The 27,139-nt window shown below is 43.6% G+C and overlaps 1 protein-coding gene across 1 annotated transcript; it reads right to left on the reverse strand.

Annotated features, from left to right (window-relative positions):
• hcn2b (hyperpolarization activated cyclic nucleotide-gated potassium channel 2b) lies at positions 1-26,512 on the reverse strand. The gene is made up of 8 exons (XM_053853492.1): positions 26,017-26,512; positions 24,539-24,962; positions 19,653-19,814; positions 15,920-16,138; positions 7,079-7,225; positions 6,505-6,745; positions 5,083-5,247; positions 1-2,554 (listed from the first exon to the last, which is right to left on the reverse strand). The coding sequence occupies exons 1-8, from the start codon at positions 26,484-26,486 to the stop codon at positions 1,629-1,631; spliced, it is 2,754 nt and encodes a 917-aa protein (XP_053709467.1). The 5' UTR covers positions 26,487-26,512; the 3' UTR covers positions 1-1,628.
• Positions 26,513-27,139: the final 627 nt, after the last annotated feature.

Here is a 27,139-nt window from a genome sequence, read left to right on the forward strand (position 1 = left end):
TCCTTTCAAAAAACATGACATTCGATTAATAAAAAAGTGTTCCATAAAAAAAATGTGTTTCTGCATAAATATTTTAAAATAAAAAACAGTAATACATAACAAGTACAAGCGCTCATGAAGGACAGAAGACAACACACGTCGCCATCACATTCCTCATTGTAATCAAAATTATCATTCAAAACAGGAAGCCGAGAAGGATGCATCACACCTGGCACAGAATGTGCTGCTCCTTATATGTCTCATGTTTGTTATGGTCGTGTCACGTGGAGTAAACATGTTCAGTCACATAAAACCCAGCTCAAGCTCAGAGACGGCAGTGTAAATGGCCGCCAGCGTTGGTATCGGAACAAGCCAAATTCATTCCGATATTCCGACATCTTTACATATCTGCATTTTCATTTCACATAAATAACAGCAGTAACCATTTTACGAAAGAGGAATTTGTTTTTCCTGCACATAATCCACAGTCGATCGCAACTTCTTTTTTTCTTTTCTGGACCACTTTTTTATTTTTGGAAGCAAATTTCATGAACAATTTTGGCTTCAGCAATGCCACAGATTAAATGTGGGGGTTATATAGGGTTCATTTCCATCCCCCTTGACCTTATAATGCTCACTTATTTACATCCTAAATAAAGACACCAAAGATTATTTATCTTCGCATCTAACTAAAAATCCAATCTAACTCAAAAGAATTCCATCAAAAGTCTTTGGATGAAAATGAGCTACTATAAAACTGTCGCGAAGCTACTCACCTCTCCTTCACATGTTGTTCATAACATTCATCAACAGACTAAGTGCAGTGGCTTCAGGTTAACACCCAGTTCTGACACCAATCACAAGCGTGGCGAAAACCAGCCTCGGGCTCAGCCTTGTGATCTGTTACGATTATGAATGGTGCCAGACGTGCGATGCGGAGGGCAAACATTTTAGACATACAAACTATGATAGTTGTTTAGAGGGAGAGTTGTTGTCGTAAATGATATCGTTCGAAAAAGAATATCCAGGGGATGTACTTTAAAATTAAGATTTGTCTAATGGAGTAGGTGGCAACGCCGATATTCCTCTGTGGTGTCATTCTAGAGAATTGCCCATTCTCTAGTAGGTTAACAACTTCCTCGCTAAACAAATGGACATGTTTTTCAATGGTTTACAATAAAAAAGTTTATCACGAATGAGCCTGTTAAGGCTTCTATTCATCTGGCTGCTGCTCACTTGGGGCACTTGGAAGGCAGAATGGCAGTAGAAAAGGCAGTAAGTACAGTGTAAGTACATTGTATAACATTGTGGGTTTAGGTAATCAAAGGATGCAAAGCATCTGCTCTGGCAGTGAGTTCTATTTTTAGCACGTTATTATGATAAGCCATACTGAGATATTAGTTATGACGAACATTAAAGTAAATGGCCACGGGTCTATTTTGACAGTTACTTTCATCACCGGAGGACAGTTCTCTAGAATGACGCAGGCTAAAACATCATGACTCATGAACAGGGCATCTGCAAAGCTATTGTCTCAGAATCCAGGTCCAACTGCATCTACCTTTCCTACATTCGAATAGTCAAACAAAACTTCGTAAAGAGAACGTCCGGAGAGAAAACTCTGCAAAGTGTCTGCAGTCCAGTCCCTCTCACAAGTTTGAGGATAGCCTGGATCTTATTCTGATCTGGTCTGTCTCTGGAAGGCTCACAATGGAGTCCTTCTTAGGTAACCGAGAGTCAGGAACAGCTCCCCCTACTGCCAACCCCGCAAAACCCTGAATGGGCAAGGCTGGCTCGGGAAAGGCTCCGACAGACATCTGGTGGGGCAACGCCACCCTGTGAGGTACCGCAGTGCGGACAACGGTCTGTCCAGTCTGGGGAGGTCCGATGGAGGTGGAGGAAACTCGTGTGGAGTTGGGAGGACTGGGGGCGGCAGGCTGTAGGCCATCGTGAGGCAGTGAGGGCTGAGAGGCTGACAGCGCTCGGGCGTCTTGGCTCAGACTTCCCATGTACAGAGAATGTGTGCTTTTGTGTGAGCTGGGTCGATGTGCTGGGCTTGACAACTGCTGCTGGGCTAGAGAGAGCTGGGATCCAGAGGTGGGACCACTGGAGCCATACTGGAAGGATCGACCTCCCGCTGCAAGTGGACTCTGGACAGAGGGGCTGGAAATAAGTGGTGCAATTGCACCTGAAGCAAGAAGCTGTGACTGCAGTGGAGAGGCCTGGCTTGACATTGTTTGCATCATCTGGAACTTTCTCACCATCCTTGGAGACTGAAGAGTTCCGGATCCTACAGGGTTCCCTTGCATGGAGGAACAGAGACTCATGGCCACGGCCTGCTGCAGCGTGGCAATGGCAGAGTTTGGCAGCTGCGCTGAGGAACCTGACGGTGTGTAGATCCCACTGTGCAGAGACGGTGTCATGGACATGGCACGTGGTCGAGGAACGTCAACCTGCTGGACCATTTCTCTGTCGTATTTCACAATCTCCTGGATCATCTCGTTCTCACGGTTGTTAAAGACCCCGGAGTTCAGATCGTGCTGAACTTTGTGCATCAGGATGGAGTTCTTCTTGCCTGCAGGAAGGGAAAGATGATCTTTATATTCATGAAACTGTCCAAGAAGCTAAGGCAGTCTTCAAACCCTCAAAAGCCCATTAAGACAGGAAGTGCAAGAAATGAATGAGTACAAAGATAAATAGACTATAGCCCCAAACAGGTCGGTGAGACAGTGTAGGGGTTTCAAACAATACCTTGGTGGGTTGCCATGTGTGTGTGATAGTTGTGATGGGAGTCAAGTAGCAATGGAGGTGACATTTTCGCCTCTGTGAACTTGGACAATGTGAGGAAATGGGACATGTCTCAATGTGCGTCAATAGAAAATGTGTGCTACCAACCTGCAAAATCAATATGACAACATAGTGTTACTTTGTTAGGTCGGTGTAAGTGGACACACAATGTCCCACAGACATGCAGCCTTCTGCTACGACAGGAATTCACAGGAAGCATTGTTTCCCTGTGAAACAATCGCTCGGGAGAAAAGCGGTCATAAATTATTCACTGGCATGAATATGTTTTCACCCTCCACTTCCTTTATCTAGCGAGGCTTCCCAGTGAACACCGTTCATTCACTTCATCCCAGCTGTCACTGTTTTGACAGCTGTACGACTCCCCCATGCTTGGTTTAATCTCTTTAGTGGCTCGTATGCTGATGAGACCGTACCTGTGGACTTTGTCACTCAGGCATAATGCTGGCTTTCATTGACACATACAGACTCACTGGAAGCGGATGTAACTGCAGCACAAAGGTTTGGATTCGTCCCATTTTTACTCTTGACCAGTCGTCTGGGATAAAAATAAATATATCATGGGGAAAAGACAAAGAACTCCATTGACTTAACACAATATAATATAATGAGAATAATTTAATAATATTAATGTAGCAAAATATCAACATATTCAAATATCAAAATATCAACATTGACTAAAGAAACAGCAAAAATAAACTATTGAGTGCTTTTTCTTAATGTTAAGGGAAAAAAATGGAGAAATGGATTCATTAAATGCCAGAATGGATCATGTGAAATGATTTTTCTAGTATAGATGGCTGGTCATGTTTCGTTTCTCTTTTGCTTTTATTTTGTTAATTCCTATGTTCCGGTGTGTCGTTTCCTTTTCCATCTGTCTCTTCAGCTGGATACCATTCCACTGATCAGACTCCGCTGATTTCTACACCTGGGTTCCAGTCTGCGCTGCCAGATGGTTGCTTCAGGTCCTCATGGTAAACTCTCTCTCGACCCTCCATTCTCTCGTGCCTCCTTAGTTTGTTTTCTTCGCTCCAGTTTCTGCTTTCTCGCGTCTCTCGATTAGATTTTGTGTAAGTGCTTTGTTTAACTCACCTTTTGTTTTCCTCTCGTCAATTGAATTGGAATGTAAACATTAGTATTTTTAACAATAGTTCGAGGCTCCCACCACTAGTTACAGTGATAGTTCTCTTTGACTGAAATATTTCTAACCAAACTGAAATCATATTGAGTTGAGCAATCTGAATCAATAACCCGTACCAATGGTTTTTTTTAATAAACTTCAAGTATTGTTCTTACAATCTGTAATAGTCAATGAATAGTATCAGCTTGTCAAAACAGAAACACCATTATGAAAATAAAAAGTTAGAGAAAAATGTAAAAATACTAACTGCTCGTATTACTAACCCAAAACAAAGAAATTCACTTTATATAAACAAATGTATCTATATAGTTAGATTAATCTATAGTTAGATTAGCTTTTATTAGTCCCACAGTTGCAATATATATAGTAAATAGAAATAAAAATAATATAGCATCATTGTGGTCTATCTTACGAGACACACACAAATGTATTTGCTTAAGAAAAAGATCCCTTTCCCATTGGCTGAAGTCTGAAATAAGAACAACGTTGGCCACAGTGATGCCACAATACAGGGCTTATTTTAAACAAAATATTTAGGTCAGTACAATTCTATTTCTGCACTGAGTTCACAGCAAATCAGAAACTCTTGTCTGTTGAGAAATGAGAACTAACAAAGCAACAAGAGTCAGACAAAGCTAAATGCCCTCCATACCAAACACAATCCTTGTCTTCTGTTTATTCCCTTAATGCGGTCACAACAGACCGCACACTGGTCCAGCTACTTGGGGCGAGCAACACCCTGGACAGGTCACTAGTCCATCACAAAAAAAAAAAAAGAACATGATGAACATTCACCTCTGCTTGGGACTTACTCACAAATTCACAAGAGAGCATACACAGTCCACCTACAGTAAAAAGGGCCCAGGATTGCTCCAAGAGGTGCCTCAGCCACCAGTAATTCGACAGCACATAAACAACACCAGAGCAGCATTTTTTTAAAATATAAAATAGAGGGATAAAAACAGAAACATTGCTGTTTGTTGGTGTTTGTTTTGTTGCAGGAGCATGGCAGGACCTCTTCTTACATCACCAGTCAACTCATGTTGTGCAACAGCAATTAATACAAGTATATATATATATATATCTAACAATCTAAACATTATTCTTATACTATTTACTACGGCTGGCACGGCAGTGAAAATCCTCATTCGACTCACCTATTCTGTCCAACCTGTCGATGGCAACGGTCTCAAAGGCCCTCCTCATCATTGGGTACTCCTCCAGCACTTCATTAAAATTATCCACAGAGAGGGAGTAGAGGCGACAGTAGGTGTCTGCTCGCACACTGGCTGTCCGCCTGCCACGGGTCAGCAGACAGATCTCTGCAGACCGAGAGAGAGAGAGAGAGAGACCACAGTCAATCATGAAAACAATGGTGAAATACATTCTAATTCATTCTCACTGACCATGTCTGACTGAAATATACGCATCAATATATAAAGGTAAAATGATGGTATCCTGTCGTAGTGGTCGTAAAACTGCTGAAGTTGTGTCAGCGTCATCACAGCAGGCAGTCATTGTTTTGGGAGGCCTCCACTTCGGTGTTATTTTTGTAAGTATAATTACTATTTCAGAGGTTTTACCACAAATGCCAGCGGCGGGCCGACCTTGATGCGCCTTTTGAACCGCCGCTCTTCTGTCTCACAATCGTTCATGCAGGAAATGGGACACGTTCAATTTCACACGCACGAGCCTTCAACATAGTTGTAATGTGGTTAAAAACACTGCGGCACTCATGAAGCCACAGCAGCGACGAGTCACTGTTTTCAAGCTCATAGTCCAGTTTTGACTCTTCAAAATCTAGATCAGGGTGTTAAACGCCACAATTCTTCCTCCAGTATTGAACACACAGAGGACAAGTCTCATCCACCTTCTCATCATTCCTTGAATTTCCTTTTACCAGCACACATTTTCCAGATTTACACTTAATAATATCCCTCAGCAAATGTTGACACTCTCTCTGAAATTGTTGAATTTCCTTTCATGCATTTATAGCACTGGCGGGCCACACACGATGACTTGGTGAGGCCGGATTTGGCCCCTGGGCCTTGAGTTTGACGCATGCACTCCAGATGCTACAACACACCGTTAAACATCTTGTGGGCTGTTTTAATGATGAAACTCTTCAGGGCAGCAGATGTGGACAATTTAGGTCATTCAGCAAAACCCATGAGGCGTTTGTGTGTTTATGCGTGTTTGTAATGAGTGACCATCACAGTGTAGCCAACACATCCGCTGGGAGGGGATTGTTGACATGGTGCATCACCATGGAGTGGAGGAGCTGGGATGATGTGACTGCAACTATCCTGAGCTCCAACAAACATTGAGATGGAAGCGGAGACCAGGAATGACTTCTTTCTGGGAAAGTTCCAGCATGCAGGTTCAGTCTCTTCAGTTTTAGAGGCATGAGATGTATCTCTATAGGAGCTTTTTACACCAATGAGAGGATGACAGCAAACACTGCTCCCTGCCATAAGCAGCTGCGTGGTAAATTTAATTGTATTGCTCACATCTGGTTTTCCACACCATCAAGCAGATAGTAAATGTTAGTAAACTTCAGAAGGAAGGTGGTGCCGCACCTCCAAAGTAGGAGCCGTCCATCAACTTCATGCTGATGTTTCCTTTGGTCAGGACGCTCACCACGCCGTGCTGGATGAAGTACATCTTCTTGCCGATGGTTCCCTCTCGGATGATGTAGTCGAGCGGCTGGAAGACCTCGAACCTCAGCTTGGTCAACATGGCTGTCACAAAGTTCGGGTCGGCGTTGGCGAACAGCGGCATGGAGGCCACCAGTTTGCGGCAGTTGAAGTTGACGATTTCCTGAAAGGGAACACCGCCGTTCACACCTGACTTGGTATGTAAGACAGGTAGATCAACGTTCCAGAATGTGGTTTTCCACGCTGCTCTGATCTCATCAAACGTTCGGTCCTATCAAAACAGAGTCAGCTGGCAGGAGGCACAGATAAGATTTTGGATGCAGAGGACCATGAACAACATCTGCTGGGCAACAAATAACTTATAGTCTGGAATGTTAAAAGCAAAAGGACTCCATTATGACACGGTGGCTGTAGTATCACAACAGCTTTGCTTCTGAGTCAAGCTTGTCTGTGGCTCTCACTCGTGGTTAGATCAGACGCTCTGCTCTTTCCATACCTCTCGCAAAGGCTCATTAAGCTCCTCCAGGATGTTCTCCTCATCAAACATCTTGCCCTGGTATCTGTGTTCGTAGTAGTCGTGGATTTTCTGGCGGAAGTCTGCAGGAAGTTTGTGGAACGACATGTACTGCTCCACTTGCTTGTACTGGAGGAGAGGAAAGTGATTAGTGGCACAAAAGGTGATTCAGTGACTCAGAGCAATTCTTCATTTAGAAAGATTTAGAATAAAACTGCACTGCACTCTTGATAAAAAAAAAAAAAACATAACGATATGTGTAAAAGTGCAGTTGATGTTGGTCCACTGCTCTGTGAGGAGGTCACTCCAGATGCTCCTCTTCAGTACCGCTGTGCTGTGTGATCCCAGAGGAGCGAGCAAGACAACCTTTGGTCCTGCTGCCTGATCAAATACCCCCCACACTCGCAGAAACTCCACATATAGATGATGTGACCCATTTCTGGGGCAGCAAAACTCAGATTAACATGACAGATCCGTGAAGCCCAGGAGGATCCTTCCTGCCCAACTGTGTTTGATGAAGAAAAATGTTTGTGAAACATATTATCTCGATGACATGATTCGATCGACGTGGAAACATGCCAGCCACTCTTTAGCATTTCATAATTTATGAACACAAACTCACAGACACGAGATAGAAACGCTGTGTTTTAATAATTAAATGGAATTTGTGGACTTGGGCTTCTGTTCTAGCTCACTGTTTGTTTTCCTGTTGGAATCCATAAATAAGTAGTAAGGTCAATATGAAAAGTGATGGGGTTATGAACAGTGTTTGCTGACTGGAAATGCCATATTGGACTGAAGTTCACGAGCATTATTATTGTCCCCTTCTCATCGCGGCGCTTGTATGGAGCTCCCAGTGGAAACAGCAGCCGCCGAGTCTGCGGTGTAAATGGAACGGCAGCGAAGAGAATCTAACAATTGTCTTTTGTCACTGAGGGGAAGAAGCCTCAGGGGCTCATTGTTTGATTTATTCCTCAAATATGACAATATATGTGACCATTCACACCTGCAAGCCTCACCACCAGCCCACCCTGATATTATAGAAAACTCCAGCCAGCATTTATTTCTAAATCGCCTGTGCATCCTTTGAAAACAAAGACGTTTTTATTTCCACCGTCTGGGCTGTTTGCCTTTAAATTTGGTTGTTCAGAGATATAGAGGAATTGCTATTTGCATAACTGGCATCAAGTGACAGAAGTGAAAGTTTGTTGTTGCAGACATGTAGAACAGCTACATGTAGAACATGTATTTGTTATTTATTTGTGTCATGAGTGTTGCAGTTTAGTGTTGCTCTGAGCTATAACTATAACTTCAACTGTTGTATTGCATTATGGGGCATGTAGTACAAAAAAAATGTAGGAGTGCTTTTCAAATTCAGACACATGCAAGTTTTAGATTAGATTAGATTAGATATGAATAAATCTGTTTCCCTTCATTTTGCTTTCTACATTGTTTATGTGCCTCTTTGTTGCTCACAGTTCCGTGAAACATCCGTTACCAATTGTTTCCGTGGAATTCAACAGAGCAGAGGCAACATGAATTGACAACCATTTTGCAATTTGATTTGCATCTGGTTGCAGTTTCATTCACAGAGGTCCGTGCTTCATCTTCAATCACTGTTCGCCTTCTTCGAAACACGACAAATAGAAACGACTCAAAATAAACTGCACAAATTGTCGTGTGTCACTAACAATAAAGATGCAGCCGACTCTGCAGCTCATTCAATCAGAAGTGGGGATAAACTGGGCGGCTGCTATTAAGCGCTTCCTGCCTGAGGATTCTGCGAGTCACACTCTCAGTTAAGTGGAAACGACGTCTCGGTGGCTTTTCTGTTATTGATGTGGCGAGTTACAGAGAAGCGGGAGAAGCAGAGTTTTATTAACTTTGCAATTTGCTTGGCACCAGACTCAGATTAGTGGGCTTGTCAGTCATAATATAAATAGTGGGAAAAGGCTTATAAGAAGTGAATGCTTTACGACAAAATTAGAAACGAGAGTCAGTAACAAACAATGTTTTTTTGGAAATATTGAGGAATAAGAGGGATAATCTCAAATTACTCTGTACTGTTCTGGTGTGGGGAGTTTAAGTCACGGCCATCTACTTCCACCTCATGGGACGCTAAAGCATGTGAACGCAAGTCGATGGTGAACACTGCTTTTCCACTTGGCAGCAAAAGTTATTTTACCTTTGGTAGGTTAATACCCTGAGCATTTACATTAGCAGCAGAGCAGATTCTGCTGCGACGTCATACATACAACATTTTTGTAGTCCAAATAAGTATTAATTACATGTCAAATGTAGTCAAAACTCACATCTTTATTTATCATTTAAATTGAGGTACATCTTATGTTTGATCCAAGGCATGAGTGGACTAGAAAATAACTTTCATCTAACCCATAGACTTCCGTTCATTTTTGTTTTCCTTAGGTCCCATGGACCGACCGGCGGAGACACAGTCTCCCTATTTGATGAAGCTGTAAGAGGCAACTACACTAGAGAAAAAGCTGCATCTTGGTTTAGGATTTTCATGGAAATCAGGATTTGTTTAGTTGTTGTCTTTGTGTAGGATCAAATTTACCCTGGTTCACCCAATGTGCCGCTGAGTTTGGTGATTCTGTGCCACTCACAGCTGGTGCTCAATGCATGATTTCACCAGTGTAAAGTGGCCTTTGAACTACACTTGTAATGTAATGTGGAGTGATTCGTTGTTAATGTGATTCATTGTTATTCACAACTGGCTATAGGAAGTGATGTCCTGTCAAACACTGTGTTGTGTTTAGAACAGAGAATGCATCTCTATACTCTACTACTTGCACCATTAATTGTCCCAAATCCTAAAGCCACATATTTATTCGTAATTATTGGCACATAAAAATGCCATTTTGTGTTTAAATACTTCAAGTTATTGATACTTTGCTGTCCCAGTAGTAAAGCCTTAGAAGAATATGCATCATTTATACTATCTCCAACTATTTTATATTATTTGGTAAATTCCTTTTCTCCTCAACAATCCACAAAAAGTTACTAAAACTATCCATAAGTATTCTCCTGAACGCAAATGGTCTTGCAAAGTGTACATTTGTGTGTTGTGTGGAGATAGAGATGTCCTCCGATTTTTCTGCACATTCAAAGAATCCATGTCAAAGGAACCACTGTCTCATGCGCTGCTCTGTGTCTGTTAGTGCTGAGGAGGCTGTGTACTGGAGAGTCAGCCGCCTGCTCAGAACCAGACAATGACATCTGAGGAAAGCCGCCAAAACATTAAATATGCTGGTGGTCCTTTTTTAAAATGAGATTAAAGAGCAAAAAACTGTGAAGCAGAGTCCAGCTGATCAGACTTGACTTAAGACATACCGTACCTTCGAAGTGCCATATTGTGTGTTATCTTTCAGCACATGGCCTACTTAGATTCAGCACTCTCACTGGCTCTGGGTTCATATCCTGTACATTAGATGGCAGTTAGCAAGCAAAATGACACTTTTAACTTGGTAACAAAGAATGGGAAAGACAGTGAAGTATTTTTGAAAGCACATATCAATTAAGCAATATCTATGAAACATTGCATTCACACATTTTACAAATTCTATTCTGCTATTTCAAACACAGGGGCCAAACAATAGCTGTCCACACGTGGGACTCTCCAAAACAAGGCAACATCATCACGTTCCTGCATGGTATTGGGTGTTTCGGAGCTCTTTCACCTCAGTCCATCTCTGCTCACAGACATGATGCATAGCTGTCACTGTAAGCTGAGGCGGAGGGAGGGAAGAAATTAGATTGGCCTTGTGCTAATGGATCATGTCACTGAGTGTCACAACTCTGGATGTGACAAGCCAAGTACGGGGGTGCGTGCAACCAGCGACGATAAACATCCGAGACGCCACATACACTGTATTAGGACAGATAAACAGCAAGGCAGAGGAGACTATAAATAACTACCTCGCCACATGTTCCCAAAATACCTCTTCGGGACTGAGACTGACTTCAGCCATTCTGAGAAGAGGCAGTGGATCCATGACCTTAAATGAACAGACGGAGTGTTTCCTCTGCCTAAATGTGCTTTCAGTGTTCAGCTACCAGAAGCTGTGGTTGACGTAAGAGGGCGAGCGACTTATTTGGCTGTCGTGCAGACGGCAGACGTGTGATGACAGATCTGCCTTGACAGTCGAGGTCCAAACAAGTAGGTTTTATCAGCAAGTGGAGCCATGAATGAGAGTGTCCCCTGGCGTGTGCAGCTGGTAAATGATGAACAAATGGAGTCGGAGTGGAGGAGAGACCTCACCCAGCCTTCCAGTGGGATGTATTTCATTTATTTTGCAGGGAACGGAGCAGCTGAAAGTGATAAGCCCTGGATTGTGTGTATTCTGTCAATTAGCTCGCTGACAGATAACAGTCACGTGCAGCGGCTGCGGAGAGCAGAAGAGGAGTCGGGAGTTGTTTGATTTGGGCAGGAATGATTTTATTGGGACCTCCACAGGAGAACAGGTAACAGAGTTTGAGAACAATTACAGTCAAGTGTGAGGGATTTTCCTGTATGGTGTATTTTTGGACTTTCTGTGGAAGCTATTGGTACCGAAACATCCTCAGCAGCCTCATTTATATTCAAAATGTCTGCTGCTTAAGTTCTATATTTTCAAACTAATGGCTCATGATGAACCTAACCCCTGGGTGAACACCAACCTAACCCCATTCTTCTTCTCTCCAGAGTCAGCTAAAGTAGCTGTACTGTACATTATGTGGCTTAAACCATTAAACTAAACAATTATATTGAGGTCACCTCAGTCGCTGTATGACTGTCGAATATAATAAAAGAATATGCTTCTTTTTCCATGATAAATTACAGTTTTTCACTGTGTATGACACTGTTGTAACATTTTTTTAAAGTTATGATGTAGTAAGTACTCCAAGGCCAACGGAAAAACAAACTCAGATGATGAATTTGGACTGAACTATCTTACAAACTCACAGTCACATTTTTTCAACCCTGGCCTGTATTTTGCTAGTGTGCTTCTACTGAGCAGACTGGCGGCCTCACTTCCACTCACAGAGTGAGTGAAACAATAATGTTCAAATATCATTCCAATTAAAAAAAAACAAAACACTCTAACAAGTGCCTCAACCAGCGGTCCAACACCGCCCTCCATTTATCTCCCTTGCATTATACGCACTGCTGCAGCTGCATACATTTTGCAATCTGTTTTTTTCTGTAGACCAGTGCACCATAGCTCTAGTCTACTGCTTCTAAAATATTTTAATCACACACCAAGTTCATACTGAGAAGAATCTGCTCAACGTTGTTCTGCAGAAGTTCCGGGGCGCGACTGAAATGGCTGTTATATGAGAAGAGGTTCTCCTATAAAAGCCCAGCTTTCAGATGGTGATTTGAGATGAAACCACATTGGTGGCAACAAAAAAAGGGTAAAGATCAATAGATTTCAAGGATCCAGGATTTGGTCCTTTACAAGTACTCAGTAGTATGTTTCATCATTTGTACAGTTCTTTCACTTTTCGCCGCTCCACTAAAACAAGTGCTGGCTTCAGAGAACACATTTTAATTATTGAAATAAAATCATTAGAATTCATCACTTCACGTCATCCATTATGAAAATCCTTACGGGATCTCTTAAATAAATCCGTTGAAAGGCTCAGCACTTCCTACAGCTTCACCTTTGACCTTTTGTGCTGATGACCATGCCATTCAGCATCTCCCGGTCGTCCAGCATGCTCTGCCTTCCAGAGGTGGAGATGGAGTCAGGAGCCAGGCCACTGCCTCCTTTTCAATAGGATTATCATTGCCTGCAGGTACATTGTTGTAAACATGTAAACTGACCTGTCACTGCTTCAAATCCCAGTCAACGCTGCAGTGAATCTGTCATCAGGCTGCCTCCGTGACAATATGTCACGAGATTTAAATGACTTGACTTCTCTCCAATTATTAGCTTTATTGTTATTGACAGCCCTTGTTCGATGCACGAATAAAAAAAGCTTGGAAGTCTCCACATTTATTTATTCACCATACTAATAGAAACTGTTTAAATTGTGAAAATAACAAACCATAAATATTTATTGAGTAATATTACTGAGTGCACGTACAAAAACAGCATTTAAATCCGTGACTGTGGTGGCAGCCAGTGTAGTGAGTTGGACTGATAATGGGTGTTTGTAAAACTGTTACTCAGTTTCTTTTCTAATTTGACCTCTGAACAAAAGCTTTCACTTAACAGTTGAATCCTCTCACTACACGAAGCCACAAGTCCCTGCACAGTCAGAACAAGCGCGATCAGATCTCTGTTGCAAATGCTGCCAAGCTTCAGTCCGACCTGCTTGTTGGCACCACAATCGACACTTTGACATCACCCAGGATCCGAGGACTCCAGCGAGACGCAGACAACAGATGACATGGCGACCTACTGTCGCCGGACCGGGGCCAATGCTTTGATCGGGAGTTGTAACGAGTCACCCAACGAGCTGCAGCAGTGGATATCGCCTAATGGAACAGATGCCATTCCCATTAAAGAGCATCAGAATCCAATGAACCAACCCTCTCGTGTCAAATCTAGCGCCAAAGTGGGGAACGGCAGATTAAAGAGCCACAAAGCATCTTGCCATGTGTGTGTGCGCTTGTGTGTGTGTGTGCGCTTGTGTGTGTGCGCTTGTGTGTGTGTGTGTGCGTTTGTGTGTGTGTGTGTGCGCTTGTGTGTGTGTGTGTGTGTGTGTGTGTGTGTGTGTGTGTGTGTGTGTGTGTGTGTGTGTGTGTGTGTGTGTGTGTGCGCGCGTTTGTGTTTGGGTCTTTGTCCCAGAGTCCCGTTGGTGATCAGCTTGACTGTCTACAGTTAAAACCACTGACTTGAATATTTGATGGGAAGAGTTTGCATCATGACCTTCTGTGTATATACCTCCTTAAGAAAAGATACCATTAGCCCCATAAATTGAGGGACAAATCAAAATGTCCGCTCTGATATGAACATTACAGATCCAGCTGGAGTTTCTCAGAAGGTTCAACTAATTTCCTGATGTTGAACCAATTCTGCATCTGAAGAAAAGTCACCTGGTTATTCAGGAAACCAGTCATTTGTCATGAGGAGTGGAGGTTGCGCTGAGGCAAAGTGTAGTGGAGCTACGGCGGACAGGCCACCACCTCCACCTGAAGTCACTGTCTCTGATGGAGATAAACTACTTTCTCGTGCCTCTCTGTAAAGTTGAAAATAGCTCACGAGGAACAGACTCTTAGAGGAGCCAGAGAAGAGCATTGTGCCTGCAACATTCATCGTCCACCATCATCCATCAATTCACTGTCCTCCACAATGGATTCTTAACCTTTCTGGGCCCATCTTTCAAAAAGAAAAGAACTGATTTATTACTGTGATTACCGATTTCTGATTTCAGAATTACTGATTTCATTTTCACCATACATGTAAACAAGCCAAAACCTTGTGAAATGACATGAAACCATGTGATCGGCCCAAAGATATTTGTCATTGAAAACTCCAAACAGCAGCAGAACCAGTTAAAAGTCATGTTCATTTAATTTACTAAAGAAAACAAAAAGAAAAAAATCCACTTGATGCAAACTGTTGAAAAAATTGGAAAAACTGTACGTCATGAATAAATTCTATATCATTTTTTTTTCATAAATAAACTCTACAGAAGACAAGTTAAGTGTAAATGAAATGTGAACAGTTTTTACTGTTGGGGGCGCCATCACTTTCTTTATAATTTTTTCTTTTCAAGAACTTCTCCACAGTGGGTAACTATCACAAATTTCCAGCTGTACAGACAATTCAATGACACACTACTGCCACCATATGTGGCAAGTGTATTAAAACTGAGCATCTCACGGCCCAGAGGTGTAAAACTAAAAACTTCTAGCGGCCCTCCAGGGGGCGTCTGCAGCCCAACCATGGGCCTCGGCCCTATGGTTAAGAATCACTGCTCTACAATTCCTGGTACTCTGCATCCTAAACACGTCCACCCCGGCACCCAGGTACCACTCACCTGAGAGGCAGCTAGAGAATCCCACTGTCACCACGCTTCATCCAAAAGGCCTGTATGAAGTGTTCCTAAGAGCTGTCAACTGCCCGTCCCATGTTTGAACCAAGAGGAAAGGACGTGAAGGCACACGCCAGTTATTGCAGTATTTTTCAGATCCTAAGTGATTATGGAGTATAACTTGCACCATTCGAAAAATACATCATGAAGAAGAAAAAAAACAAATAAGTTGCACTGGACAATAAGGTTTTTTTTTGGAAATTATTTTACAAAATCCATTGCAAAGAGTGTAACGTCAGCAAAGTTGTCCCACAAAGTCATTCGTATTCATCCTTGTATGACGGAACTTTAGTTCCACAGGAGTGTTCCTGTCATTTTGTTAATATGACGTTTCCCTCTGGATTTAAATCCACCCCAAATCGTGTCCATTTCTATGATATGTGTTGTGATTTCCTGTTGTTGTGACGTTGTTATCACACGCCATCACGTTTCTAGCTTTTGCATTTTTTTTTCTAGCTTTGCAATCGACCTTCTCAACCATGGGTGAGACACAGTACAAATGAAAGACTGAAAAATAAAAAGCTGTCATTTACAGTCCAAAAAATACGGTAAACTGATTCATGTTGTGCTCTCCTGTGATGTCAAGACTTTGACGTAATACTATGAAATGCCCACGGCCTTAGTAGCAGGGTGCACAGTGCGAAGATAAGACATCACGTGGTAGATGGAGGAGATATAATAAAATATATTTTTTCTCAAGCTTCCAATTTTCTGGTGTCATTTTTTCCTCACAGTACAAAGTGATCCCTACCAAATGAAAATGAGTGTTCCCACCTTCTCCTGATACTGGCGCCTGGATGAGTCCAGAGACTGGATGAGTGCGGTGGCGTGCCCAATGAACATGGCATAGCAGGTGGCGCCCACAATCATACTGAGCATGGTCAGCCAGATGTCCGACATGCTCTCGGGGGCTTGTCTTCCATAACCGATGCACAGCATGTGACTCATGGCCTTGAACAGGGCGAAGGAATAGAGCTCACTCCACGAGTCGTTCTGCAAGAGAAGATGAAGGCGTCAGGCTGGAGATTTCAGAAGGTTCTCCCTCATTCCGGGAAGGCTTCTTTTCCAATAAGCTTCAAGCTACAATGACTTCACCTGATGACCTCAGCCTGTCTGCGCAGCCCAAAATAGACCAATAAGATCCACAGAGGAAAAATATTTTATGCCAGGGTGACAGGCCGGGTGATGGAGGGGCTGAATTAAGTCGTGAGGGAGAGCAGAGGAGCGAGTGTCCTGCTGGGTGAGAGTGTTATACTCTGTGGAGTTCTGACAGGAGCCTGATCATCATCTTATCTCAGCAGAGGAGAAGCAGAGCGAGTGTTAATGAGCAGCTGCACAGTTTTCTCTCTCCGATTGGTGCTCACACTCTCCTTCAATAAAAAACCCTCAACCATCACTCCTGCACCACGCGTCCTCCAGCAGATGTGCTTCATGCCACCGCCTTGGCTTTACGCAGCATGTGTGTGCACTTGTGTCCCGATCTGGGACAAGAGGTGAGGCAGTCACCCGGGCGCTGATTGACTGCAGCGATCTGAGGGGCTTTCCGGGGACATTTGCATTTCATTTGCCAGTCAAATGTGCTTTCATAAAAGGGCGAGGGCAGGAGGCTTGTGCCAGATGTTGAAGAATGAGCATTTAGAGAGGTGGTGCGCAGAACTTCATGTTTTTGGAACAGAACACTTCTTTGCAGTGCTCCACCAAGATGCTTTGCAGGAGGAGGAGATCTGAGAGAAAACCCCATTCATTCCACTAGCCACTGCCTTTTGTTGCCGTGTGTTCCAACTCTAATGTTCGCCAAACCATTGAAGGAGCTTTTGGTTTGTTTGTTTTTTTTCCGACTAAAAACATTTGCTACTGCAGTGTTTCATCAGCACATTCACTTTATTATGTAAAAGGTATTATCGGTTGCAGTGTTGAGCCCCACAGACAGTCTTGAGGGTAAGTTGGGATGAAGACAAAGAACAAAAACTTCAACATCAACAGTATGCTTCAAACATTCAAGAAAAGGAAATTGTATGTTATTATTTCTATATAAATATTTTATTATGTAGTCATATATGCCAATTCAATCCTTAACCCTCAACCTTAGTCTTCAATCTATAACCCTCAAAATCATTCCTCAAAACCAAGGGTTAAGGAAGTGACACTCCTTAACACTCCTTAATGCAGGTATGTTCCAAGCCTGGTGGGGGCAGCATGATGCCAGAGCAGCGTTCCATCTGTCAATTCAGAAGACGAAGAAAAAGAGGGCTGATGGACCAAGACGTATTTACAGGATCAGCGACAATGTCGCAGCTGTGTTCGTGTCTTTTGTCTTTTATGTCTCCATTAAGAAAGAATATACTTACATTTGTACAGTAGCTCGGGCTCTTTGTTGTCGACGCCATATTTGATACTACGCAAAGAATTCTGGGTATTCTTCAACACTGAGGGAGGTCGCAGAGTCCCTCAACAATGAGGAAGCTACGTTCCTTAGTCGTGTTCCTCAATCCTCAATATAACTTCCTAAGAATTGGGACAGTCTTTGATCCTCGCAGAAAGCACATCTTTGAGGATTGAGGTTGAGGACAAAGGAAGGAATTGGAACGCACCCTTTGTCATGTCGGTATATATATATATATAGTATATATGGCTACTACATTTTACGATAGCAAAGAGAATTCAGTAAATAATGTTCGCCAATATTGTGTTTTCAAATCCTAAAAAAGAAAAAGTCAACGGCTGATTTGACCATGGGATCGGCAAGCTCTCTGACTCGGTTGAGGACGATGGCCGCCTTCATAGTAGCACACTAAGCTAATCAAGAAGATCCTCAACAGAGCGAAGGAAGAAATCGAATCATCCATTTGATGTGTTTCCTTGGCTGCCCAGTGCGCAGCTGAGACGGCGGTTAATTGTACATAACATATTTAGAGGGAATATAACAGAGGAACGGTGCATCAATGATGCATGACAGTGTAGTCACGAGTGAGTGTTTGTGTTGGAAGCATCCTCAGACTCTACAGCCTTTTAGAATCTCAGCTTGAATCTGCTCCAGCAAGTCATGGCACGAAGAGACGTCGGCACATTTAACAGGATTGTGAACAAGCACCAGCGAAGTTATTGTTGAAAAGATACGGTGCGGTATGTAGCATATGAAGTGCTGTGAGGCTTGGCTTAGGAGGTTTAATATGGGAGGACGCCAACAGGTAAACATGGAATCCAAACAGAAAGATCTCATTGCCAGTGTTTGGGATGCTTCAATGATTTGGCATCTTAACAAACTATAAAAATATATAATTATGAAGCCAAGCGGAGATGAATATGTCTAAAAATGTTTTTTTTATGTTGAATTACATTTAATTTTCTAAAAAAATATATTCTAGTTTCCTATGATATCAACAATATCTGAACTCTGTATGTCAGCAATTCACCTCCAACTGGCTGTTTTTATAGCAGCGATCATAATATTTATAATATTTGTAATATTTAATATTGCTTAACTTGTATATTTATTTATAAGTTAAGCACTGGAGTACCAAGAACCAAAAGAAAATAAGAATGTGATGGATGTTTTTGCAATGTTATTTCAAGTGCAAGAACAGAGTTGTTTGTGTTTATGAATCTCTTAAGCTATGTGCTAACTAAACGGGGGGGTTCGTGTCGTTGGCGTGTGAAGACGTGAGGAGGAGAGGTTGCCAGCACAAGCTAAAAATGCAAACAGACACCCATTTCTGAGAGCATAATAAGCTTGTAGGATTATGGACCATGGGAGGAGAACTCAGAAGAAACCCACCCAAGCATGAGGAGAACAAACCAACTCAGAACAGACCAATAGTCACCTGCAGTCCAGGGTCAAACTGGGGGGCGAGGCAGCAGCACCCACTGCTGTGCTTGATAGTCCTACTGTATAAAACACATGGCTCTATATGGAGAAATGAATACAGTCTGACTAATGAACAATAGTCGCCATAACTCAAATCCACCTGGTGGAACGCTTGAGTAATTGAAAGGAGGATAATGTTGTTATGTACAGAGCAGACAGAAGGAAGCCTCCCTCCATGATGAGGCGGCCTCTGTTTCAAGCCTGTTGCCATTGATCTAACAGCCAATCGGTCAGGAAACCACCTGTCACGGACGCTTGCATAACAGCGGCGGGATAATCCCGCCTCGCAGGAGGATTGATGTTTTTAAGGACAGTGAGACACACACTTATTCGCCAGCGATTTGATGAAAGTGAAGGCGTCGAGAGCGTGTTTTTCAGTTGCAGCTTCCCGCTCCTTCAGTGAAATGATGACTACGGCTGTCAGTCAAAAACAAGGAGGGAAACTGTGAATGCTGCCGGAGCAAAACGATGACAGTGTGTCTGGCTGCCACAGCCGCACTCGAGTTAGGATGTGAAAACATGTACATAAGTCATGAAAGAGAGTTTGAGATGAATTGTTAATAGTTTAGCAACTCAGCGTGTGTCTGACAGAGGAAGAAACATGCAACACAAAACACAATACGTGGCGTGGGAATGACCTACCACCATCTTGTTGAGGGACACCCAGCAATCCGATGGGAAGTCCTGCAACATGGGGACTAGGAACTGCAGGCAGCCATCCCAGTGACACAGAAGCAGCATCATTCCGATCAGGTTGAAGATTCTCATCACAGCACTGGCCAGGTCATAGGTCATGTGGAAGATCTGGTAAGAGAACGAGTTATTACAGTGGTCCTAGATCACACATTTGTCCGTCAGAGATTGGGGTGCGAGAAAGTACGCAGGAGATCCCTCATTTGAGCAAACCAGATGTCAGGGTTGTTGACACCGCCTTTGGCAATGTGTGAGTGAGTGAACGCTAGTGAGGAAATGTATGCTGGTGCGAAAAAGATGAGCTGAGCAAACAGGAATATTTACTATTCAGAGCAAACGCACAACCTACACGGCTGTCACTTCCCTGTCGATGGAAACAGGCAGTTGTTTCCTGTTCACAGACAGATTCCTATGTGATGAACCTGTATGTTTGTGCTTGTCATTTGAGCTTTACATTTTTTTGTATGCGTGTATGTGAGAGTACTGACTAAAGTGAGCCATTTGTTTTGGATGGTTAGGCTTAAGGTGAGAGGCTGGGCAAAGTATTATGGTAATGAGAAACCTCACAAAAATGGCGTGACAAACCTGTGTGTGTGTGTCTGTGTGGTCCTTGTAAAGCTATACCTGTGGGGACCATATGCATTTAAAAGTTTAAGCATCAATTTGAGGATTAAAACCTCAAAATAACAAGTTCAAAATGACTGGTTCATTATATTTAAATTTAGTTTGGTTTAGGTCCTGGTTAAAGTTGGGTTTAAAGGTTTAGGGTGAGAAGCTGCTGAAAGCGTGAAAGTCAATGAAATGTCCCCACAACCCTAACCCTAACCTAACTCCACATAAAAAATAAAACTGGACTGTGTGTGTACATGCATTAATATTCTTGTGTCGTGTGGATTTTTTTGCTTAGTGTGGACATTTTAGCCAATCCACATAGAGTTTTGAGGGTTAAAATGTCAAAATAACTGACTCATTATATCGGGTTTCACTTTGGTTCAGAGTCCTGGTTAAGGTTATCCGTGTGATTTGGATTGTTTGGTTTAGACTGAGAGGCTGGGGAAAGCATTACGGCAATGAGAGGTCCTCATAAGGATAGATACAAGTATGTGAGTGCTTGTGTGTCAGTGTTGCCATGAAAAGACAAAGAGTGTCTTCTAAGAATTGTAAGTTTTGTAAAAGCCACCAGGTCAGATGTGGAATGACTCATGCCGTCCCCTCGGAGGCCTCGCTGCTCTCACTCTGGGTCTCTCTGAATTTCTAAATCTACTGTCCGCCTCTTGTCACAGACCGGTTGATAGTTCCAGAGGCATCAAAACAGGCGGAACATTTTCTAACACACAATAGTCCAACAGTAAACCTCCTAAAAGTACTAGTGAAACTCTAAATCTTAATTGAGTCTTGACTTGCGCTGGCTCTGACCACTACTAAGGACACGACACACACTTGCGGGGCAAGTGTTTTTTTGCATCTAATGTTGAAGCAGAAGCAGAAGTCAGCCATCGTTTCATCAGCATCAGGGCCCTTATGCTGGGATTTTGACCTCCAAACCTCAAACTATAAATGAGAAACCAAATCCAAGGCAGCTCGGGAGAATGAACTTTAGCCCCTTTTTAAAGACGCCGATATGATGAGACACAAAAGATCACAGTCTTTTAGGCTTCGCTGTTCTTTAGTGTCAATTCCTTTGGACAATGAATGTGGAAGTGGAGGAATAAATAATTGGGAAGCAGTAAAACACTGGTAAGTCAAGGACGAAAAGGAGTAGATGGTGAAGAAGGGAAAGTATCATAAGTTCAGACTGAAATGAGCTACAAATGGAGTGTGTCTTGTTTGGCCCACACCTCACACAGTGTTTATAATGCTGCTCCCTCGGGTGAGCGGGTTTGACACCTCTGTAATGTTAAGTCTTCTGTTCAGCTGTAACTGTTGAAGTGGCACCTGTGGACTGAGTGGTGTTTATCACCAGCAAGCAATTGCTTATGGACGTGCGTCAGTTATTGTTCTAATGCAAGCCACGTGTTCACAGGACATGAGTGTAACCCACATAACTCACGCTGGTTTTACTGTTTTGAGTAATGGCTAATGATGGCTACTAATTTGGGGAAGAAGAACGGCACCAAGCACTTAGGAGGCATCCCGTCATGATTAATGAGACTCCGGCTCTAATGTGCCCCCAGACGCCAGCGCTGCACCTGGCTATGTGTCACTGTCAGACAACAACTGGGTCGAGCCCCATTACTGACACCGGAACTTCTCATTGTTGCCCATGAGCAAGTATGTGGACGTTTTGGGCAGAGACTATTTTAATTACAGTGGTACCTCGGTTTTCGAACGTCCCGGACTTCGAACAAATCGGTGTTCGAACAAAAAATTCGAGATTTTTTTGCTTCGGATTTCCAACAAAAATCCAGAACTCGAACGCTCCCGCAAAAAGCCTGAAAAACCATAATGTGTGCGGACCGGATCAGCTGACCCACGACACGCTTTGTTATTGTGTATAACGCAGTCTCTGTATGTAGACGTGTCCCGTTAGCTACATTTACTGACTGTTTTTTCTTCATATTGAGGTGTAAAACCTTTCCTGTCTCCACACTGGACCGTGGTAGAGTGTCACAGGGGAGGTGCTCGCTCTCCACACCTCCGAGGCTGTAGCGCTCACTCCAGGGTTTGATGTCCTGTTGTGGGCTGGAGCTGGGACAGGGATGAGGCGAGTCTGGGACAGAGCGTGACTTGGTTTATGACTTTGTCACAGCCAAACTGCACAGAAGCGCACATTCAGAGCTGGACACGCACCGGGCACCTCTTCACTTCTGGAGAGACGTCACTCACTCGGCAACCCCTCCCACATGCAGCGGCCACACACATAGAGGAACAGCGCACCTGCAGCAGACGCTCTACATTCACTCCTACAAAAGCCTATTTTAAGGCTTGGAACGCATTAGTTCTTTTTCCATTCATTGTAATGGGAAAAATTTATTCAGATTTTTAACAATTCGCTTCTCGAACGGCCTTCTGGAACGGAACCGAGGTACCACTGTATTTCTTATTTTCAGTTACTTAGTAACGCGTTACTTGTATATCAACCTTTTTCTGTAACGAGTGATCTAACGCATGACTATTTCAAACAAAGTAATCAAATTAAAGATACTTATCTAAGTTACCGTGCGTTACTATTGTTGCCATTGTCGGGAAGCGAAATATTGACATTTTCTTTCTACAGCTGCTTCTTTGGGCATGAGGTCATGTGCGTGACACGTCAGTCACATCTTCAACTCTCGGGCAGCCCGTGTGTCAAGCTGCCGGCTACACGGCGGTAAATAACAGAGGCGTGAGGAGAGAGATGCACGTTTGTAGCTGAAAATACAGCCACTACTTTGATCCACTGTCTGCTATAGATGACGGTATTAACCCTGCAGGCTCCACCAACGCACAGAAATCACTGGTTAAAGAGAGCAAAATAAAGTAGCCTCGCAAATGTGTCGAAAGTGAGGCCTCAAAACTATGATCAAGTTAAACGACACTTAAAGATAGATTTTCATATTTCATTTTTTTTTCTTTGGTGCAGGAAGATGACGTGATGTACTGATGTTGCATTTTTTAAAATAATAATAAAAGTAATGGGGCATTCCCTACGTTTTGTTATATAACTGGCAATATATCACTTTGTTTAGTTTTTCATACTTGTTGCTTTTTGTGTGTGATTTTCGCTCCAGTGGGTTAGAGTGTGTCAAAGTAAAACATTGACTGTACATTCATATAACTGAGATTGCACTAAAAAAATGACCCCAAACATGGAAAAACACTGGACCCCCAAGAACTCCAACCTCAAAACTGACATAAAAGATATTGTTTGGGCGATGAGAGCTGTAGTCGGCTGCCAAATGTAACTTGAGAAGTAACTTGTAATCTAACTTAGTTACTTTTGAATTCAAATAATCAGTAAAGTAACTGAGTTACTTTTTGAGGGAGTAATCAGTAATCAGTAGTCGGATTACTTTTTCAAAGTAACTGAGACAGAGAAACAGAGCAATGGCATTGAAAACTATGGCTCCTGACAAGAGTTTGGTTCTGCTTCAAGAGCTTTCCTCCATTTACAAAACTCCATTTTCCCGTAATCACTGTCTCTGACTCAGGCTGAAGGCTTGTCAAGTGCAGAGATACCAACTTCCTGCTCCGGGAAATTGGCAGTTTATTTCTGACACGAGTCGTGATCATGGCTGCAGACATGCACAGGGATGACCATGCGCTCAGTCCAGCCTAAACTGATTTTTAAATCCAGGGTCTTAGTCACTGCCAGCAGTGGTTGCTCAGCAGGAGCGGCACCATGAGGTGAGTCCAAACCGATTCTTCCCCCTGTGACCTGCCTGGTGAGTAAAGCACCAAGCAGAAGTGAGCCTGGTGTATTTCCTCTCTGTGGGGTGGCTCCATGTCAGCTACTGACTTGGTGATCTGCCACTTCATGACGACACCAACAGGCAAAAGACATTATAGAAAATCTGTTGTGATTCCGAGGCCGAAGAATAATGAGTCTGCTTTCAAAATGAATTGATGAGGCAGCGCGGAAGAGAAAAGAGAATCCTTGAGGAGACAGTAATTAAATTATGAGCGCCCTGATTGTTTATTATCCTGTTTTTTTTTCCTCCCTGATAAATGAACGCGATCCTGCAGAGCTCCAGCAAGCTGGTTTGCAGCAATCCTACCAAGTGCTTGACACTCAGCCCGAGCACAACATTTGAGTCAGTAGATATTAGACTGGAACCTTAAACCGCCGCTAGAACATGTGATAAAGGAGTGTTTGAGCTCCACAAGCATCTGCCGAGTGAGAGAGGAGCTCTTACCTCCTCCCACTGGTGGATGTAGCGGATCAGTCGGGACAACCTGAGCAGGCGCAGCAGGCTGAGGATTTTGGTGAAGCGGACTATGCGCAGCGCCCGTGCTGTCTTGTACACCTCCGAGTCGATCCCTTTCTCCACGATGAGGAAGAAATAATCCACGGGTATGGACGAGACGAAGTCCACCACGAACCAGCTCTTCAAGTATTTCATCTTGATCTTTTTGGGGTCCAAGATGATCTCGGTGTTGTCTTCAAACACGATGCCAGTTCTGAAGTTCAGCACCAGGTCCATGAGGAAGAAGGTGTCCGACACCACGTTGAAGATGATCCAGGGTGTGGTGGTCTCATCCTTGAAGAAGGTGATGCCCACTGGGATGATGATGAGGTTGCCCACCATAAACATGAGCATAGAGAAGTCCCAGTAGAACCTGGATGGAGAACAAGTCAGTGGAGAATCTTCTCCTCAATGTCTTCACAGTGCTTAAAGGAAATGTCTTAAGATGGTCAGTGTTACAGTTAAACTGCTGGGGGCCCTATCTCTGTCTCATAATCTGAATGTGGCGAATGCTTCTCATGACTGTGGAAAAGCTCATTGAGGATTTTGTTTTTAGAGAGGCAGTCGTCTTCTTTGACCACGTATTGCTGCGGAAGGCCAAACAAAACAAGTCTTACATTAAATGACTGTATCTGACTGGAGGGAAACATCGGAGTAGTTTTTGGTGAATTAGCTTTCATATATGGTCAAGTAAAAGGAAGCAGAATAGGCCGGTAGAACAGGGTCTTCCATGGTTCCCTGCATTACATAACATCCAGCACTACATATCACGGTGAAATGAAATTGTTTCCGATCTTGTTTTGACGCCAAGACGAAGCGACACTGCTGTCAGATGAAAGTACATGGGCGCCACTGAGGGAAGTTAACTGCTGACTCATCTCTTGGATCAGTCAAAACGCCCCACTTTTGAGAAAAGATCAATTCACTTTCATTCAAACACACAAATTAAGCTAAAACTTGAGGTCAACTGAGCAAAATGCAGAATAAGGCAAGTATTCATCTGTAGAAAAAAAAGGCTCACCCCATATATTAGTTCAAGTGCAACAGCAGAATATACTACATTTTGAGATTCAAGAATGCCATTTCCTGAATATCTTTTCTTGTGGATTTTAAAGCTCAGCATTGCTTAAAATAAACTTGAGGGCTCCATCTTGGACCTGGAACGTGTAGCACTACAGATCAGAATGGCCAAAGCTTCAGCTCATATGGAGTAGCTCTGGAAACATGAGGTCCTGATGCTGAGCTCGGCTTCACTGCTGCCCATGAGCCTGTAGGCTGCTTCCCGGATGCAGTGGTCAGTACCTTGAACTAAAGCTTTAAGGAAAGGATGAAGAAAGAGGTACTGGCCACTGCAGACATTTGTGGTCATAGTTTTAAGGTTACGACTGTAGGAGGGTGAGGGGTGTGAAGACTTTTTGTGGACCCACCTGAAGTCACTGTAAGGATGGATGATCCAGTTCCCGGCAGACTTGACCCGCTCCTGCTCCTTCTCCACCGCCTTCTGGCTGCCGAACATGCGCAGGGAGAATTTGTTGACCCCAGGCTGGAGCATGGCGCTGAACTGCCGCTGCATGTAGGTTTGATTCCCCCGGGACTCGCCATCGTCCGCCGCCATCTCCTCCGCCTTGCTGAAAGTGACCGAAGTCCTTGAGTGCTGACTCGGAGTCTGCCCTTTGTGACTCGCAGGGTTCGAGAAGGAAACTCTGGGGTCCTTCCTCTCCTCCACGGTCTTGACCTCGGAGCCCTGGCTCAGGGACCCCGGGGCGGTTCCGTCCATGGTTGGACACCTGCCGTCCTCAGCCGCTACCCCTCCATCCACCTGCCGGGGGATGAGCGAGGAGAGACTCCCGGAGCTGGTCGGGTCTCTTCTACAGTCTCCGTTTTTGTTGCATATCATGCCGATGACTCTCTCAGTTTCCGCGCGTGGATCTGACTCCGCGCCCTACGGTGACAGCAGCCTCCCCAGCTGGGCGCGGGAGGAGGCGGGTCTGCCACTGGAAGGTGTGGAGTCCAGGTCCCGCTGACAGCCCCGCCTCCTCGAGTGGACTCACGCCCCCAACAGCCACCAGCGCGAGGCGCGGCAGAGGAAGATTATGTGGCTGGTCGCAGTTTCCGACCGCTCACTGATGCTGGCGGCGTTGCCATGGCTACAGCCAGGACGCTGAAAAGTCATTTCTTTATAACAATGAAATAGTGATTAAGAACGACGTGCGAATATCCTGCCATTTTATTGAGCACGTTGGTGTCGTCATTGGAAACAAAACGAATAATACAGCTAATATAATTATTTAATGCAACTGCCGCGTTGTGATCGCGCGCGTGAATGTGGTCATATTAATCGTGGAATTTAAGTCCGAGTTAGTTACTCACTTTTAAAGTGACGTTCTACCGCCACCTAGTGGCGACACTACTACACGTGCGTTCTGGTAAACCAGGAGCAAATGGGTATTATCCCGATAAGACTCCGTATCAAATAATATATATATATATATTTAAATGAATAAATACGTACATCACCATTAAAGTCATTCGGATGCCCTGGGTAGATTC

The sequence above is a fragment of the Synchiropus splendidus genome, chromosome 1 (assembly GCF_027744825.2).
Source record: "Synchiropus splendidus isolate RoL2022-P1 chromosome 1, RoL_Sspl_1.0, whole genome shotgun sequence".
Classification (NCBI taxonomy): Eukaryota; Metazoa; Chordata; class Actinopteri; order Syngnathiformes; family Callionymidae; genus Synchiropus; species Synchiropus splendidus.

Coding starts and splice junctions, on each gene's coding strand:
- hcn2b (XM_053853492.1), bottom strand. CDS start 26,486: ATGATATGCAACAAAAACGGAGACTGTAGAAGAGACCCGACCAGCTCC. Junction 24,963..26,016: donor CATCCTTACAGTGACTTCAG/GTGGGTCCACAA, acceptor TTCTCCATCCAG/GTTCTACTGGGACTTCTCTA. Junction 19,815..24,538: donor ACATCCACCAGTGGGAGGAG/GTAAGAGCTCCT, acceptor TTCTCTTACCAG/ATCTTCCACATGACCTATGA.